At 39.3% G+C, this 15,459-nt stretch overlaps 1 protein-coding gene across 6 annotated transcripts in view; it reads right to left on the bottom strand.

Moving 5' to 3' along the window:
- Positions 1 to 15,459, bottom strand: part of ASH1L (ASH1 like histone lysine methyltransferase) — a 191,864-nt gene that overhangs the window by 26,397 nt on the left and 150,008 nt on the right. For all 6 annotated transcript variants that reach the window (XM_081825479.1, XM_081825481.1, XM_081825482.1 and 3 more), the window contains 4 exons: positions 14,418 to 14,463; positions 14,192 to 14,300; positions 7,570 to 7,776; positions 7,295 to 7,441 (listed from right to left, as the gene is read on the bottom strand). In XM_081825479.1, coding sequence (XP_081681605.1) covers positions 7,295 to 7,441; positions 7,570 to 7,776; positions 14,192 to 14,300; positions 14,418 to 14,463 — 509 coding nt within the window. The remainder of the gene's footprint in view (positions 1 to 7,294; positions 7,442 to 7,569; positions 7,777 to 14,191; positions 14,301 to 14,417; positions 14,464 to 15,459) is intronic.

Here is a 15,459-nt window from a genome sequence, read left to right as displayed (position 1 = left end):
CTCTCCATCTTGATAAACTGAAGTACCACACTTACAGTGACCACCTCCTCCTCCCACCCCCACCGCCACTCTACTGTCTGTAATTCTGATTACTCTAAGCACCTCACATAAGTGGAATTGTACAGTATTTGCCTTTTCGTGACTATTTTCACTTGGCATAATGCCATCAAGGTCCATACATGATGTAGGATGCTGCAAATTTTCCTTCCTTTAAAAAATGAATAATTCCATTGTATGTATATGCCACATTTTGCTTGCTTATCTATTCATCCACTGATGGACACTTGGGCTGCTTCCATATTTGAGCTATTATGAATGCTCACTATGAATATGAAGGTGCAGACACATCTTCAAAACCATACTTTCAGTCCTTTTGTGTAAATACCCAATGGAATTGCTGGGTCATATAGTAACTCTATTTTTAATTTTTTGAGGTTCCTCCATATGGTTTTCCCCAAGTGGAAATACCATTCTACCCCCTCACACACCGTGTGAAAGGATCTCGATTCATCCATGTCCTCACCAACACTACTTTTCTGTTATTTTGACAGGAGCCATTCTAATGGGTCTGAGGTGGTGTCTCATTGTGTGTTTTTTAAATATTTGAGTGAGTGCGTGTGCGTGCACACAAGTGGGGGTGCAGAGGGAGAGGGAGGAAATCTCAAGCTGCCTTCTGGCTGAGCACAGAGCCTGGCACAGGGCTCGATCCCACAACCCTGAGATCATGAACTGAGCCAAAATCAAGCCGGATGCTTAACCAGCTGAGCCAACCAGGGGCCCTTCATTGTGGTTTTGATTTGCATTTCCTTAATGATTAGTGCTGTTGGGCACCTTTTCATGTGCTTATTGACGATTTGTATTATTTTCTTTGGCGAAATCTCTATTCAAATCCTTTGCCCATTTCTGAATCAGGATGTTTATTTTCTCCCATTCTGTGGGTTGCTTCTTTCCTCCGTGTCTTTTGATGTACAAAATCTTAAAATTTTCACGAAGTCCAATTTGTCCGTGTGTGTGTGTGTGTTTTTTTCCATTTTGCCTCTTTGGTACCATATTCAAGAAATCACTGCCATGTCCAATGTCATAAAGCTTCTGTCCTAAGTTTTCTTCTACAAGTTTTATTGCCTTAGGTCTTAATTTAGGTCCTTGATCTATTTGAGTTAATTTTTGCATATGGTGCTAGGTAAGGGTCCAGCTTCATTTTTTTTGCATGTGGATGTCCAGTTTTCCCAGCACAATTTATTGAAAAGACTCTTCTTTCTCCATTGAATGATCTTGGCACACTTGTCAAAAGTCATTTGACCACGTATGTGAGGGATTACTTCTGAGCTCTCTATTCTCTTTCATGGGTCTATCATTCTGTCCTTATGCCAATAAAACACTACTTTGATTACTGTAACTTTGCAGTTAAGTTCTGAAATCAAGAAGTGTGACGAGTTTTGTTCTAAGAAGTGTTTTGGTTATTCACGGACCCTTAGGATTCCATATGAATTTTAGGTTGGTTTTTTCTATTTCTGCAAAAAAAGTTTTTGGGATTTTGCTGCGGTTGTACTGAATCTGTAGATTGCTGTGGGTGATGTTCATATTTTAACAATATAAAGTCTTTATGATACATGAACATGGAATGTGTTTTCATTAATTTATGTCTTTAATTTTTTCTTTTTCATTTATTTATTTTTTAAAGAAGATTTTACTTATTTGACAGAGAGACAGCAAGAGAGGGAACACAAGCAGGGGGAGTGGGAGAGGGAGAAGCAGGCTTTCCGCTGAGCAGGGAACCTGATGCAGGGCTTGATCCCAGGACCCTGGGATCATGACCTGAGCTGAAGGCAGACGCTTAACAACTGAGCCACCCAGGCACCCCTTCTTTTTCTTTTTTTAAAGATTTTATTTATTTGTCAGAGAGAGAGAGAGAGCACAAGCAGGGGGAGAGGCAGGCAGAGGGAGAGGCTGAGCAAGGAGCCCGATGCAGGGCTCGATCCCAGGACCCTGGGATCATGGCCAGAGCCAAAGGCAGACACTTTACTGAGCCACACGGGTGTCCCTTTTTATTTTTCTCTCAGCAATGTTTTGTCGTTTTCATGGTACAATTCTTTCATCTCATTGGTTAAGTTAATTCCGAAGTATTTTATTCTTTTTAGTGCTATTGTAAATGAAATTGTTTTTGTAATTTCCTTTTTGGATTGTTCACTGTGTATTGAAATGCAATTGATTTTTGTGTGTTGACTTTGTACCCTGTGATTTTGCTGAATTTATTTCTGAGATCTAATAGCTTCTTTGTGGAGTCTTTAGTTATTTTCTACATATAAGATCACATCATACACAAAGTTAAATTTACTTCTTCCTTTCCAATTTGAATGCCTTTTCTCTCTTTCTTGTCTAATTGTTCTCATGAGAACCTCTACTATGTTTAATGGAAGTGCAAAAGTAGGCATCCTTATATAGTTCCTGACTTTACAGGAAAAGCTTTCCATCTTTACTGGGAATTGTCTGCTGTGGGTTTTTTAAGACTTTTAAAAAATTTTATTCATTTGAGAGAGAGAGACAGACAGACAGCATGAGCAGTGGGGAGGAGCAGAGGGAGAGAGAGAAGCAGGCTCCCTGCTGAGCTGGGAGCCTGACATGGACTCGATCCCAGGACCTGGAGATCACACCTGAGCCAAAGGCAGATGCTTAACCACCTGAGCCACCCAGGTGCCCTGCTGTGGGTTTTCATATAGGACTCTTAGAGCAGTCCCCTCTTATCTGTGCGGTATATGTTCCAAGACCCCCAGTGGATATCTGAAAATGTGGACAGAACCAAACCCTATATATACTATGTTTTTTCCTAAACATGTATAGCTATGATTAACTTACAAATTAGGTACAGTAAGAGATTAAGAATAATAAAATACAATTATAGCAATTTACTGTAATAAAAGTTACCTGAAGTGGTCTTTCTCTTTCTCCCCTCTCTCAATATCTTACTATACTCATTCTTCCTTTCCATGTGATGATGTGAGATGACAAAATGCCTACCTAGTGAGATGAAGTGAAGTGAATGACGTAGGCATTGTGAGGGAGGACCATTTGCATCTAGACCAAGGCTGACCACGGGTAACTGACACAAAGGAAAGTGAAACTGTGGATAAGGACTACTGTATTAGGTTAAGGTAGTTTCCTTCTATTCTGTAAAATGATTTTTCTGCATCGAGATGATCGTTTTTTTCCCCTTTCATGTTGATGATGTGACATATTACATTGGTCTATTCTCTGATGCTGAACCATGCTTGCATTCCAAGAATAAATCCCACTTGGTCAGGGTGTATAATCCTTTTAATATGCTGCTAAAATCTGTTTGCCAGTATTATGTTGAGGACTTTGCATCAATGTTCATAAAGAATACTGGTTTGCTTTGTAGTTTTCTTGTCGAGTCTTTGTGTGGCTTTGTCATCAAGACTATGCTGGCCTCACAGAATGAGTCAGGAAGTGTTTCCTTCTCTTTAATTTTTTTGGAAAAGTTTGAGATGGATTGGCACTGGTTTGGAAGAATTCATGAGTGAAACCATCAGGTTCAGACTGGACTTTTCTTTGTTGAGATTTCTGATTATTGATTCAATTACTTTACTAGTTATGAGTCTGTTCAGATTTTTCTATGTCTTCATGATTTAGTCTTGGTAGGTTTTGTGTTTCAAGAAATTTGTCCATCTCAACTAGGTAATCCCATTTTTTGGTGTACAACTGTCTGTGGCATTCTCTTATAATCCTCAGTATTTCTGTAAAATTGGTAGTGATGTGCTTTGCTGCTATTGAGTTGCAGTTCTTTATTTTATGTATTAGCCATTTATCAGATATATGTATTGCAAATATTTTCTCCCATGCTATAGGTTGCCTTTTTATCTTATTGATGGTTTCCTTTGCTGTATAGAAACTTTATAGTTTGATGTAGTCCCACTTGCTTAGCTCTGCTTTTGTTGCCCTTTGCTTCTGGGGTCAACCCCAAAAAGTCCTCACCAAGAACGACGTCAAGGAGCTTATCCCCTACGGTTTCTTCTAGGAATTTTACGGTTTCAGGTGCTACCTTCAAGTCTTTAATGCATCTTGGCTTGATTTCTGTATACGGTGTAGGGAGGGGTCCAGTTTTCCCAACACAATTTATAGAATAGACTGCATGTTCCGTACTACATATTCGTGTCTCCTTTGATACAAATTAATTGATCATACAAGCGTGCGTTTATTTCTGAGCTCTCGATTCTAATACATTCATGTCATTTTTAAGCCAATATTACACTGTTTTGATTATTATAGTTTTGTAATATAGTTTGAAATCAGGGAGTGAGATGCCTCCACCTTTATTCTTCTTTTTCAATTGCTTTCACTGTTTGGGATCTTAGGATTCTTTGTTCAATTTCTCTGAAATTTGCCATTGAAGTTTTGACTTTTATTGCACTGAATTTGTAGACTGCTTTGGGCAGTATTGACATTTTACCAATATTAATTCTTCCATTCCACGAGCATATTATTTAACAATAATTAATTCTTCCATTCCACTGAGCCTTATTCAATTTTTTTCATTAACGAATTATTAGTGTTTTCAATGTACATGACTTTCACATCCTTGGATAAATTTACTCTTAGGTATTTTATTTTCTATGCTGCTTTGCGAATGGGACTGTTTTCTTAATTTCTCTGACAGTTCATTATTAGAGTGTGGAAATGCAACTAAGTTTGATATTTTGATTTTGTATCCTGCAACCAGTTAACTGACTTTATCAGTTCTGACAATTTTTTTGTAGAGTCTTTATGGTTTCCTATGTATAATGTCATGTCATCTGCAAATAGAGACAGTTTTACTTCTTCCTTTCCAATTTGGATGTATTTTCTTTTTCTTGCTTAATTGCTCTGGCTAGTACTTCCAGTACTATGTTGAATAAAAGTGGTGGGAATGTCCTTTTCCTGATCTGAAGCAGACTCCCCACTGAGCAGAGAGCCTGATGTGGGGCTTGATTTCAGGGCCTGAGATTATGCTCTGAGCTGAAGGCAGCCGTTTAACCAGCTGAGCCATCCGAGTGTCCCATCCTTTTCCTGATCTTAAGAGTAAAAGCTTTCAAACTTTTACCACTGAGTATGTTTTTAGCTGTGGGCTTCTTGTATATGGCCTTTATTTTGTTGAGGTATGTCCCCTTATACCCACTTTGTCTAAAGTTTTTATCATAAATGGATGTTGAATTCCATTCTGTCACTTGGAGAGTTTAAGTCATCTACTTTTTTAGAAAAGATTTTATATTATTTTATTCTTATTTTTAAAAGATATTTGAGAGAGAGAGAGCGCACAAATGGGGGGAGGGGCAGAGGGACAAGCAGACTCCCCACTGAGCAGGGACCCCTATGCAGGGCTCAATCGCAGGACCCTGGGATCATGACCCGAGACAATGGCAGAATGCTTTACTAACTGACCCACATAGGCGCCCCTAAGGATTTTATTTTTAAGTAATCTCTATGTCCCACATAGAGCTCAAACCCATAACCCTGAGTCAAGAGTCACAGGCTCCACTGACTGAACCAGCCAGGCACCCCAGGCCTCCAAAATTCTGGTAGGAAAACTGCAGATAATATTGAGGATCCCTTGTATGTGATTTGCTTGTCTAATGCTGCTTTCAGGATCTGCTCTTTATCTTTTGCAAGTTTGATTATGTTTCTTGCTGTGTGTCTCTTTGAGTTCATCTTACGTGGAGTTCAGTGAGCTTTGTGCTTATTTACATTCATGTCTTCCATCAAATTTAGGAAGTTTTCAACCATTATTTCTTCAAATACTCTCTTTGCCTCTTTCTCTTCGCTCCTTCTGGGACACCCACAATGCATATGATGGTCTGGTGGATGGTGTCCCAGAGGTCCCCTAGGGTCTGTTCTCTTTCCTTCAGTGTTTTTCTTTCTGTTCCTCAGACTTGAGAATTTCCATTGTCATATCTTGGAGTTCATGGATTCTTTCTTCAGTCTGCTCAAGTCTGCCTCTGAATCCCTCTTGTGAATTTTTCATTTCAATTATACTTTTCAGAATTTGTTTTTGGTTTCTTTTTAGGCTATCTATCTCTTCATTGATATTTCCACTTTGCTCACACATCATTGTCATGAATTTCTCCACATTGTCCCTTGGTGTTTTGAGCATCTTTGGACTTTTGTTTTATAAAGTCTTTGTCTAACCTATTTGCCATTGAGTCTTTTTAAGGGGCAGATTCTTTTGAATTATTACTTTTTCTTTGAATGGGCCATAGTTTCCTGTTTCTTTGTATTCCTTGTGATTTTTCCTTGTAACACCACAAATTTGGACCTAATAATGTGGTATGTCTGGAAATAAGGTTCTCTCCACTTCCCCAGGGCTCACATGTCCTAATCTTTAATTTCTGGCCCCCAAAAGGAAAAAAAAAAAAGTGAAAAATGAAGGGGAAGAAAATAGGGCCCTATCCCTTCAAATCTCCTGAAAGTCACTTCCGGTGGCAGGAGAGGGGCTTACAACAATGGTGGGAGGGACCACCACAATGGTTGCCCATCTTTGTCTGCACCTCTGTGATCAGAAGCAGCAATGAGAGCCCAGATTCCCCATTTTTAGAGGACAGGGTCCTCCTCACTCATCCCAGCTTCTGCAATCTGTGTGCAAGCTGTTGGAACGCTGGCATGGCTACCTGCCATGTGGCTGGGGGTAGGGCACAGGGAGTTGCTACTGTTCTGAGTTGAAACTGACTAAATTGACTAAAAGGAACCACAATTTACCATCTCAGCCTTCCCCTAGTAGTTGCAAGCGTTCAACAGACTCCAAAATTGTTGCATCAGACAGATTCTGCTAGTGTAATTATCTAAGGGGAGAGAGACTCCTGATGCTTCCTACTCCACCATCTTCCCAGAATCTTCTATTATCTTTTTTGAATTTTTTAGATGTAGTTCTTTGCTTTTAGTTAGATTCTTATCTATTTTACTTATTTTTGTTTCTCACTGTGACAAATCCAGTGGGCATGTAATAAATATGCTGAGTGACCTCACAGGAGAAGAACCATGTAACACAGTACCTGGCAAGTAAGCAGCTGATAAATATTAGGTATTGCCATTATTATACTATCATATATACTGTTATATTTTTCTGGGAATAGTTAAGATGAAGCGAAGAAATAGCAGCAGCTGACTATGCCTGGAGGATCTGGTATAACAGGGAATTGCCTGAGGTGCTTGTGTAAGCTGACTCACACTGCGGGAAAGACTCATCTCAATACCCTCAATGCCTTCTGCTCTCTTGGATTTGTGACTTCACCTTCCCCTGCTTCCTTACCATTTCTGCATTTCACAGTTTGGGTCACAGCTGTGGTTGATGAATCGGGCCTCATTCCCCATCCGGTAACTGTCAATCACCATCCCACTATCCAGGTTCAGGCAATAGTGGTCACTGTGATTATGATACTGCTCAATCATCCTGTTCCTAAAGAGGAGAGGAAGAATTGAAAGTCAATTAATGATTAAGTTGAAAGTAAATTTGAAATCTCCCATTTTTCATTCTAATCTGGTACCTCTGCCATTTTACTGGCGTATCATCATTCATCACTGTACCTGAACTCTTGTTCGCTGACAACCTCCCCTAGGTATTCAATGATGAACTGCCCAGCTTTCAGGGGTTCTTTGGTTCTGATTCCCCAACCTTTTTCCTCAGCTCGAAATCGTTCTAGACACTGTACCCACTCATGCCTCTGTATCCTCTGGTTACAGCACTGCTCACCACAGGGGCAAGTGTTGGGGGAACACTCAGCAAAGATCATTCTAGAAAAAAAAGGGATAATTGTATGTCAATTAATATTATATATGCTTTCATGAACCCACTTTTGTTTTATAGGAAGTTTTAAAATACATTGTTTTTATTTTAACAAGGTTGGATTAGTTAACAGGGTTCGTAAGGGCAAAGAGTATACAACTTCAAAACTTAATAATACTGAAAATTTCCAAGTGAAGTTATAAATGCTGAATAGATTAAGCTAACTGTCCACTAAGCATCCTGGGTAAACACAATCATGTTTAGCTCTGTGCTAAGAATAAAACTACAATAAAGCTACAACCCATAGAGGAATTAATAATTTGAAGATTACATGGCATTCTTATTTTGAAGTAGCTGATGGGCATTTACAGACTTTTTTTCTTTTGAAATTGTAGTAAAATCACACATAAACTTTACACTGTAAATATTTTTAAGTATACAGTTCAGTACATTTGCACAGTTTCTTTTTTTAAGATTTTATTTGAGAGCGAGAGAGAGACAGGGAGCATGAGCAGTAGGGAGGAGCAGAGGGAGAGGGAGAACCACACTCTCCGCTAAGCAGGGAGCCCGATGTGGGACTCGATTCCAGGACTCCAGGATCATGACCTGAGCTGAAGGCAGATGCTCAACCGACTGAGCACCCCCAGGTGCCCCTGCACTGTCATTTTATAAGAATTTTACATTTCATTAGTGTAAATGACATTTCCATATTGAAATAACACTTCTAGTCTCTATACTAGCTGAATTTATAACCTCTAGTGAATTAACAAGCAAAATACTCTCCACATGGTAGAGAAAAGCTGTTATGCACATGATTTCTAACTGCTTTGTTTTTTTACATTTCTGGATCTTTCAGAGAAGCCATTTAGTTTTGGTGTATGGTTTAGAATCCCACTAAGGCTACTGAACATGATTAAAACAAGGGAGGATCAAGAATATAATGGTAGATCAGAATATCACATTATATTTTATATAACATATATATACACACACACACATCCGTAACTTCTAAATCTTGTAAAAAAAAAGCATTTAACATTTTATAATATAAAGTACTTTCATAGCCATTCTTCAAATAAATATCCTTATCTAAAGGGCAGAACACACAGTGTCAAATCACATAAATGAGCAGTAAGCAGAGAAAGTATCCACACTGGGATTATTCAATCAAGACAATCAGCTTAATTTGTGAGAAAGACACTGCGTTACTGTCAAATTCACCACCTTTTTTCTTTCTTTTAATGAATTTTTCGTTGAATGAACACAACTGAACACCCCTCATGAAAATGCTCTCCTTCTTGATCTTTTAGGATAATGGATTTCCCACCTTTCCAATAACGAATTTTTTTTTTTTTTTTTTTAAAGAAAACCAGAAATCCTTTTTTCCCTCTCTACCATTCATGGCACATTCCTGTTCCTCTTATCTTTAGAAGGCTCATTCACAGAGGATGGGGGGATGGGGTAACTGGGTGATGGGTATTAAGGAGGGCATGTGATGTAATAAGCACTGGGTGTTATATGCAATTGATAATCACTGAACTGTACCTCTGAAACTAATAATACACTACATGTTAATTAATTGAATTCAAATAAAAAAAAAAAGAAGGCTCATTCATGTTCATAGTTTCAATTGTAACTCTCTCTTAACAATACCCCACCTGAATTTTCATCATACCTCAAAACACACAAAACAATAAGCTTTATGTGGATAAAAGAACTAAAATATAACAGAGTACTGAGATGAGATTTTATTTATTTATTTTTAAAGATTTTATTTATTTCACACAGAGAGAGAGAGAGTGACAGAGAGAGAGCCCAAGCAAGGGGAGCGGCAGGCAGGCAGAGGGAGAGGGAGAAGCAGGCTTCCCGCTAAGCAGGGAGCCTGATGTGGGGCTCAGTCTCAGGACCCTGGGATCATGACCTGAGCCAAAGGCAGACGCTTAACCAACTGAGCCACCCAGGTGCCCTGAGATGAAAGAGATTTTATTTTATTTTTTCAAAAGATTTTATTTATTTGACAGAGAGAGAGAGACACAGCGAGAGAGGGAACACAAGCAGGGGGAGTGGGAGAGGGAGAAGCAGGCTCCCCATTGAGCAAGGAGCCCGATGTGGGACTGGATCCCAGGACCCTGGGATCATGACCCGAGCGGAAGGCAGATGCTTAACGACTGAGCCACCCAGATGCCTTGAGATGGAAGAGATTTTAAAATCAATTTTAAAAAATTTCTGCTGGAGAACACTCAATTGTTGAAAATTTGTGGTTTCTACAGTTGAAGGCACTGAAATACATTCCATTCGTTTCAATTATTAAGATAAGTCCTTTACGTAAAAAGTAAAACATGGTTCTATTCATTGTGTCTGGAAAACAAACCGTAAACTTATCAAAATCTGAAAGTAGATGCTGCAAACTAAGATGTGAAGTTGTTGACTTACAGCATAAATTGCCATTATCTTTAGCCACATAATGCCGTTCATTGTAAGACTAGAGAATTTTCCTCCTTCTAAATATAGACCTAGATTGGAAAGCTCCTTCCCTCACATGGTGAGACTCAGTGTTTAATAGTCACTGGCAAGTGTACTAGTGTGACTGACTTAACTCGTTAAGGACGTCAGACCATCCCGTGAGTGGAGACGGGTTTTCACTTGAGAAATATTCCCACTACAAATCATGCCAGCTCAGGAAGGAGTAAGCCTTGGAGGCAGGGGAGAGGATCCTCTCTACTCTTGGGGACCAAGAATTTGAAGGCCTACTGCTCTTCTGCAGCAAAAGGTGAAGGATCTCACTGTGGGGTAAGAGCAAGTAAACTGTACTCAACAAAGGAGCACAGACAGGATCTAACAGGGAGTTAGCCAGGGACCCGATGTTCAGTTTGTGGCACGTGAACTCAAGAGTAATCCCTTCTGGTGGCATTATAAGGCTTACCTGGCAATATACTTTTATCTTCCCCTAAGTATTTGGCTTTGTTATACAACATGTTTGTTGTTGTGAGAACTGAGAGAGTGGGCTCTGTACATGCTGTGAACAAATGGGTACAGGGTTAAAAAGCACCTTGAAATGAATTATGAGACTCTGCTCTAGGGAATGTGGAAAATTCTGGAGCTGTAAGGGGTTTGATATGGACGGTGTACAGACATAAATATTAACTAGGGAAGATCTTATAGAATTTATAAACAACACTGATGATTCCTAGAAATTGTTTAGAAGAGGCCATGTTTTAAAAATATTTTATAAAAACCCATTACGTATTTTTAAAAACAGTCCTGAATTCAGTTTTCTTTGGGCTATGTGAACCTTATATAGACATAAAATTGAATCTTACAGATATTTGAGTTTTCCCCACAAATATTTACAAAACCTTGAATACATTCAAGACAGGAAAGACATTTTAGGTAGCTCCATTTAACTAAATCTTTATGTGGGTTGCTTTTAAATATATATGGAAGCATCCACTGAATAATGTATTTTGATTTTTCTTAGATATTTATGCATTTATCACCTCATCATTAGATGCATGAATACGTAGGGTTCATATTTTATTTATTTGTTTGTTTGGCGGGGGGGGGGGCAGAGGGAGAGGGAGAAGCAGACTCCCCACTGAGCAGAGAGCCCGATGCGGGGCTTGATCCCAGGACCCTGGGATCATGACCTGAGCCGAAGACAGACATTTAACTGACTGAGCCACCCAGCTGCCCCTGTAGGGTTCATATTCTCATAAAGTTGGCAGCACCGTATCTGAGTTTTTTTTTTTTTTTTTAAGAAAGACAACACAATGGTAAGGACAAATGTGACACCCATAGTAACAAAAATGATACAAGACAACCAATGTAATTATGTAAAGGTAAATATTCAGATTTCAGTTCTATGTGATTAAAAGACTAACGACTTAACACAATAAGCAGTGTATACAGTGGAAAGGACATGACTTTTGAATCAAACACACATGGGTTCAAATTCTGTCACTTAAGTGTTGTATATGATACGGAGCAACTTACTATCCAAACTCTAGGATCCTTCATTCATAAAATATAAAACTATTACCTATCTCATTAGACTACTGTGAAAAAGAGAGGAACTAACCAATGAGATGTGAGATGGTAGCTATATTATGGCAATTTCATAGACAATACAATATCATATAAAAAAACAGTAATGTCAGCATACAGAGGAATGCAAATTTAAGCAATTCTAAACACATATGATATTCCCAAACGTTAAACCAATGAAATATTAAAGCACCAAAAATAAAGTTAGATGCGAATGCCTAAAGGAGGTGGAACTATAGGGAAGTGAGTATATTCATATCCTGGTGGTGATACTCCAAATTAACTCATTAATTTATGAGAGCTACTGGATAGTATATAGTAAGAATTATAAATGTTCATATAGTTTGTTCAGATAATTCTTCTTCTGAGAGTACACCTTAAGGGTTAAAAAAAAGGAATCTACAGTTTTACAGGTGTGATTTTTAATAGCAAAACATGGGGAATAATTTGAATGACGAACCACAGGAGGATGGCAAACGAGGGCATATCAACCTATGGAAGATAACAGAACTCCTAAAAATGGTGAGGTTGTGGACCACACTGATACATAAAAGTGTATATATAGGGCGCCTGGGTGGCTCAGTTGGTTAAGCGACTGCCTTCGGCTCAGGTCATGATCCTGGAGTCCCGGGATCGAGTCCCACATCGGGCTCCCTGCTCGGCGGGGAGTCTGCTTCTCCCTCTGACCCTCCTTTCTCTCATGCTCTCTGTCTCTCATTCTCTCTCTCTCAAATAAATAAATAAAATCTTAAAAAAAAAAAAAAAAAAAGGGGGCGCCTGGGTGGCTCAGTTGGTTAAGTGACTGCCTTCGGCTCAGGTCATGATCCTGGAGTCCCAGGATCGAGTCCCGCATCGGGCTCCCTGTTCGGCAGGGAGTCTGCTTCTCCCTCTGGCCCTCCTCCCTCTCATGTGCTCTCTCTCTCATTCTCTCTCTCAAATAAATAAATAAAATCTTTAAAAAAAAAAAAGTGTATATATATAAAAAGGAAAAAAAAAGACCAAAAAAGAAAAAAAAAGTATATACATATAAAAAGCATCTGTGAGTGAAGAAAAATCAGTGCACAACACAGACGAGGCGAGCAGCTATGACTCCTGAAACCATGTGTGTGTATGTACAAGATGTGAGTTAACAATGATGTGGTGTAAGGCAGAATTTACCAGCTGCCATGTTGACAGAGGAGCTACTAAAACATCGATTCCCTTAGCCCATAGGACAGTTGACCAGAGACTGCGGAAGCAGTTGTCTTTGGCCAGGAAAACTATCTAGAAGAGGAAGCACTGATGTAAAGTTCATTGGTTCTTTTTTACTGTAAATTTGCTTATGTTCCTAAAACCAACAAATCAGATCTCCATTCTTCGGTCTCTATCAGACATTTCCATTTTGAAATCTCCGTGTCATTTGGAACTTAATGGCCCCAAATGGAAATCATAGTTTTGACCCCCAAACTAGCCAGACCCCATACTTTCATTCTCTGACAACAGCAAAACCACCTCTCATCAGCACCACTGACCCAGTCAGCACATGTGCATCTATGTGTGTATGCTAATGGTTCACCATCCCAGTTTTCCTTCGGAATACATCATGCCTTTCTTCCTTCTCACTGCCACCATCCTACCTTACTCCCTCATTATGGCTACCATTTATGGAGAGCTTGGAAAGTTTCTAAACTATGCTGAATACTTTATGAACACTGTCTCATAAAATCCTCACCCCCAGCCCCACATAAAGAAGGTACCATTTTTATTAGAGGGGTTAAATAACTTTCTTCAGGTCTCCTAAGTAATAAGAGGATTTAAACTTGGGTATGTTAAAACCCTAAATCTCATTCTTTTTCTGTTACTCCATTCAGCCCATCTGATGGGCTGAATGCTTGTGTCTCCCTAAAATTAACAGTTGAAGCCCCAGCCCCCAATGTAATGGTTATTTGGAAGTAGAGTCTCTGGGAGGTCAACTGGCTTATATTAGAGTATAAGGGTAGGAACTGCATGATGGAATTAGTGTCCCCACAGGAAGAGGAACAGAGAGCTCTTTCTCCATAAGCATGCACTAAGGAAAGGCCACGTGAACACACAGGGAGAAAGTGGCTGTCTATAAGCCAGGACGTGGGTCCTCACCAGACATCAAATACTTGCATCTTGACCTTGGACTTCCCAGCCTCCAGAACGATGAGAAATAAATTTCTGCTGTTTAAGTCACCAGGGCTATGGTATTTTGCCATAACAGCCCAAGAAGATTAAGACAGCCCATCAATTAGGTTTTATATAGCTTTGTGCAACTTCAGGAGAGGAAATCAAAGAGTTTATTTAACTTTTCCCTCCAAAAAAAGTGTCATCTATCCGAAAGCCCGTGCTTTTAGAGAAGTCAGTTTAGTACAGTACCTGTTGAGGCAGTCGTCCACACAGCCCTTCCCGGTGTCATCCTCTGGCTTCTTACAGTTACAGGTGGTGGCCTCATAACCAGAAAGGGGCTTGACATCAACATAGACATCTTGAGAGAAGATAGCAAAGCGTAATTTGTGAACATAGAGGATAATTTTTTAAGTGCTAGGCTAAGAAGAACATTGATGGTATGAAGGCAGAAAAAAATAGCTCCCAAGTTACTCACTTGAACGGATTTTTTTATATAGTGGGACATCTGGCTTTTTGTATAGCTAGAAGAAAAAAAGGAAAAATTTTGATACAGCATTTAACTTCAAATGCCAGATAAGCAGCATCAATCACTAAAAATATAAGAAATTATCCACGTGCTCTGCTCATATGGGAATATTTATAAGACTTCCTGGGTTGGATACGTTTGAGGGAAATTCTTGGTGTGATCACTTTTTACACTCTGAAATAAAAAGTGACTTACTAGATCAGGGTGAGAGAGAAACAGATGCAACAGAAGAAACCTGAAATAGCTTCATGAGAACACATTCTCAATTATGTGCATGCTGTGGACAGACTTAAACAAAAATCACACTGTAAAACGAAGCTATTCTTTTGGATACATTAACTCAATTTGCCTCTATGAAAAGAAAGGAAAACACTCATAGGGCTTGTTGGGACGGTCTGGGTAGTATACAAGATTAAAAAGATGAGCACCCTGGCCTTTTCAGGGTGGGTATTCTAGAAAAACACATTTCACATTTTAATTAAGGCAATTAATTTAGTGAATACAGGCGAGAGGAAAGGCAGAAAATAAAGCTCTCATATTGCAATTAAGAATACATTCAGCCCAAAAAGAAAAAAAGAAAAGAAAAGAAAAGAAAAGAAAAAAAAGGAAGGTATCAAAAGAGAGGTGGTCAGCTGGCCGGTGTTTTACAGTAAGAGCACAAAAGCAGCACCGTGGTCTAAGCGAGGGTCTATTAACCTGCAAAAAAACCCAAACCCACCGCCATTTTTCAGTGGGGATAGAGCACTGTCTCCTTCATGGTCACGACCTCGGAAACAGAGAGAGGCCACCCAGAGAAGAGAACGCGGAGGGGAATGTCCACTGCTTTCGGCTTTCCAAAACAGAACTTTGGTGGAATTTTGGCAAAGGTCAGGAGCCTATTCACCTCATTTGCATGACAACTTCTATTTCCTGATGCTGTTCTCAACATGAGGCCTGGGGCTACAGATACAAGAACTCTAGGAATTACTGGGGGAAACTTTACAATTAGGGA

This window comes from Leptonychotes weddellii, chromosome 6 (assembly GCF_054177405.1).
Source record: "Leptonychotes weddellii isolate Sample4059 chromosome 6, ASM5417740v2, whole genome shotgun sequence".
Taxonomy (NCBI): domain Eukaryota; kingdom Metazoa; phylum Chordata; class Mammalia; order Carnivora; family Phocidae; genus Leptonychotes; species Leptonychotes weddellii.
Note: the sequence above shows the minus strand (reverse complement) of the source record. Positions and strands in the feature narration are given on the sequence as shown.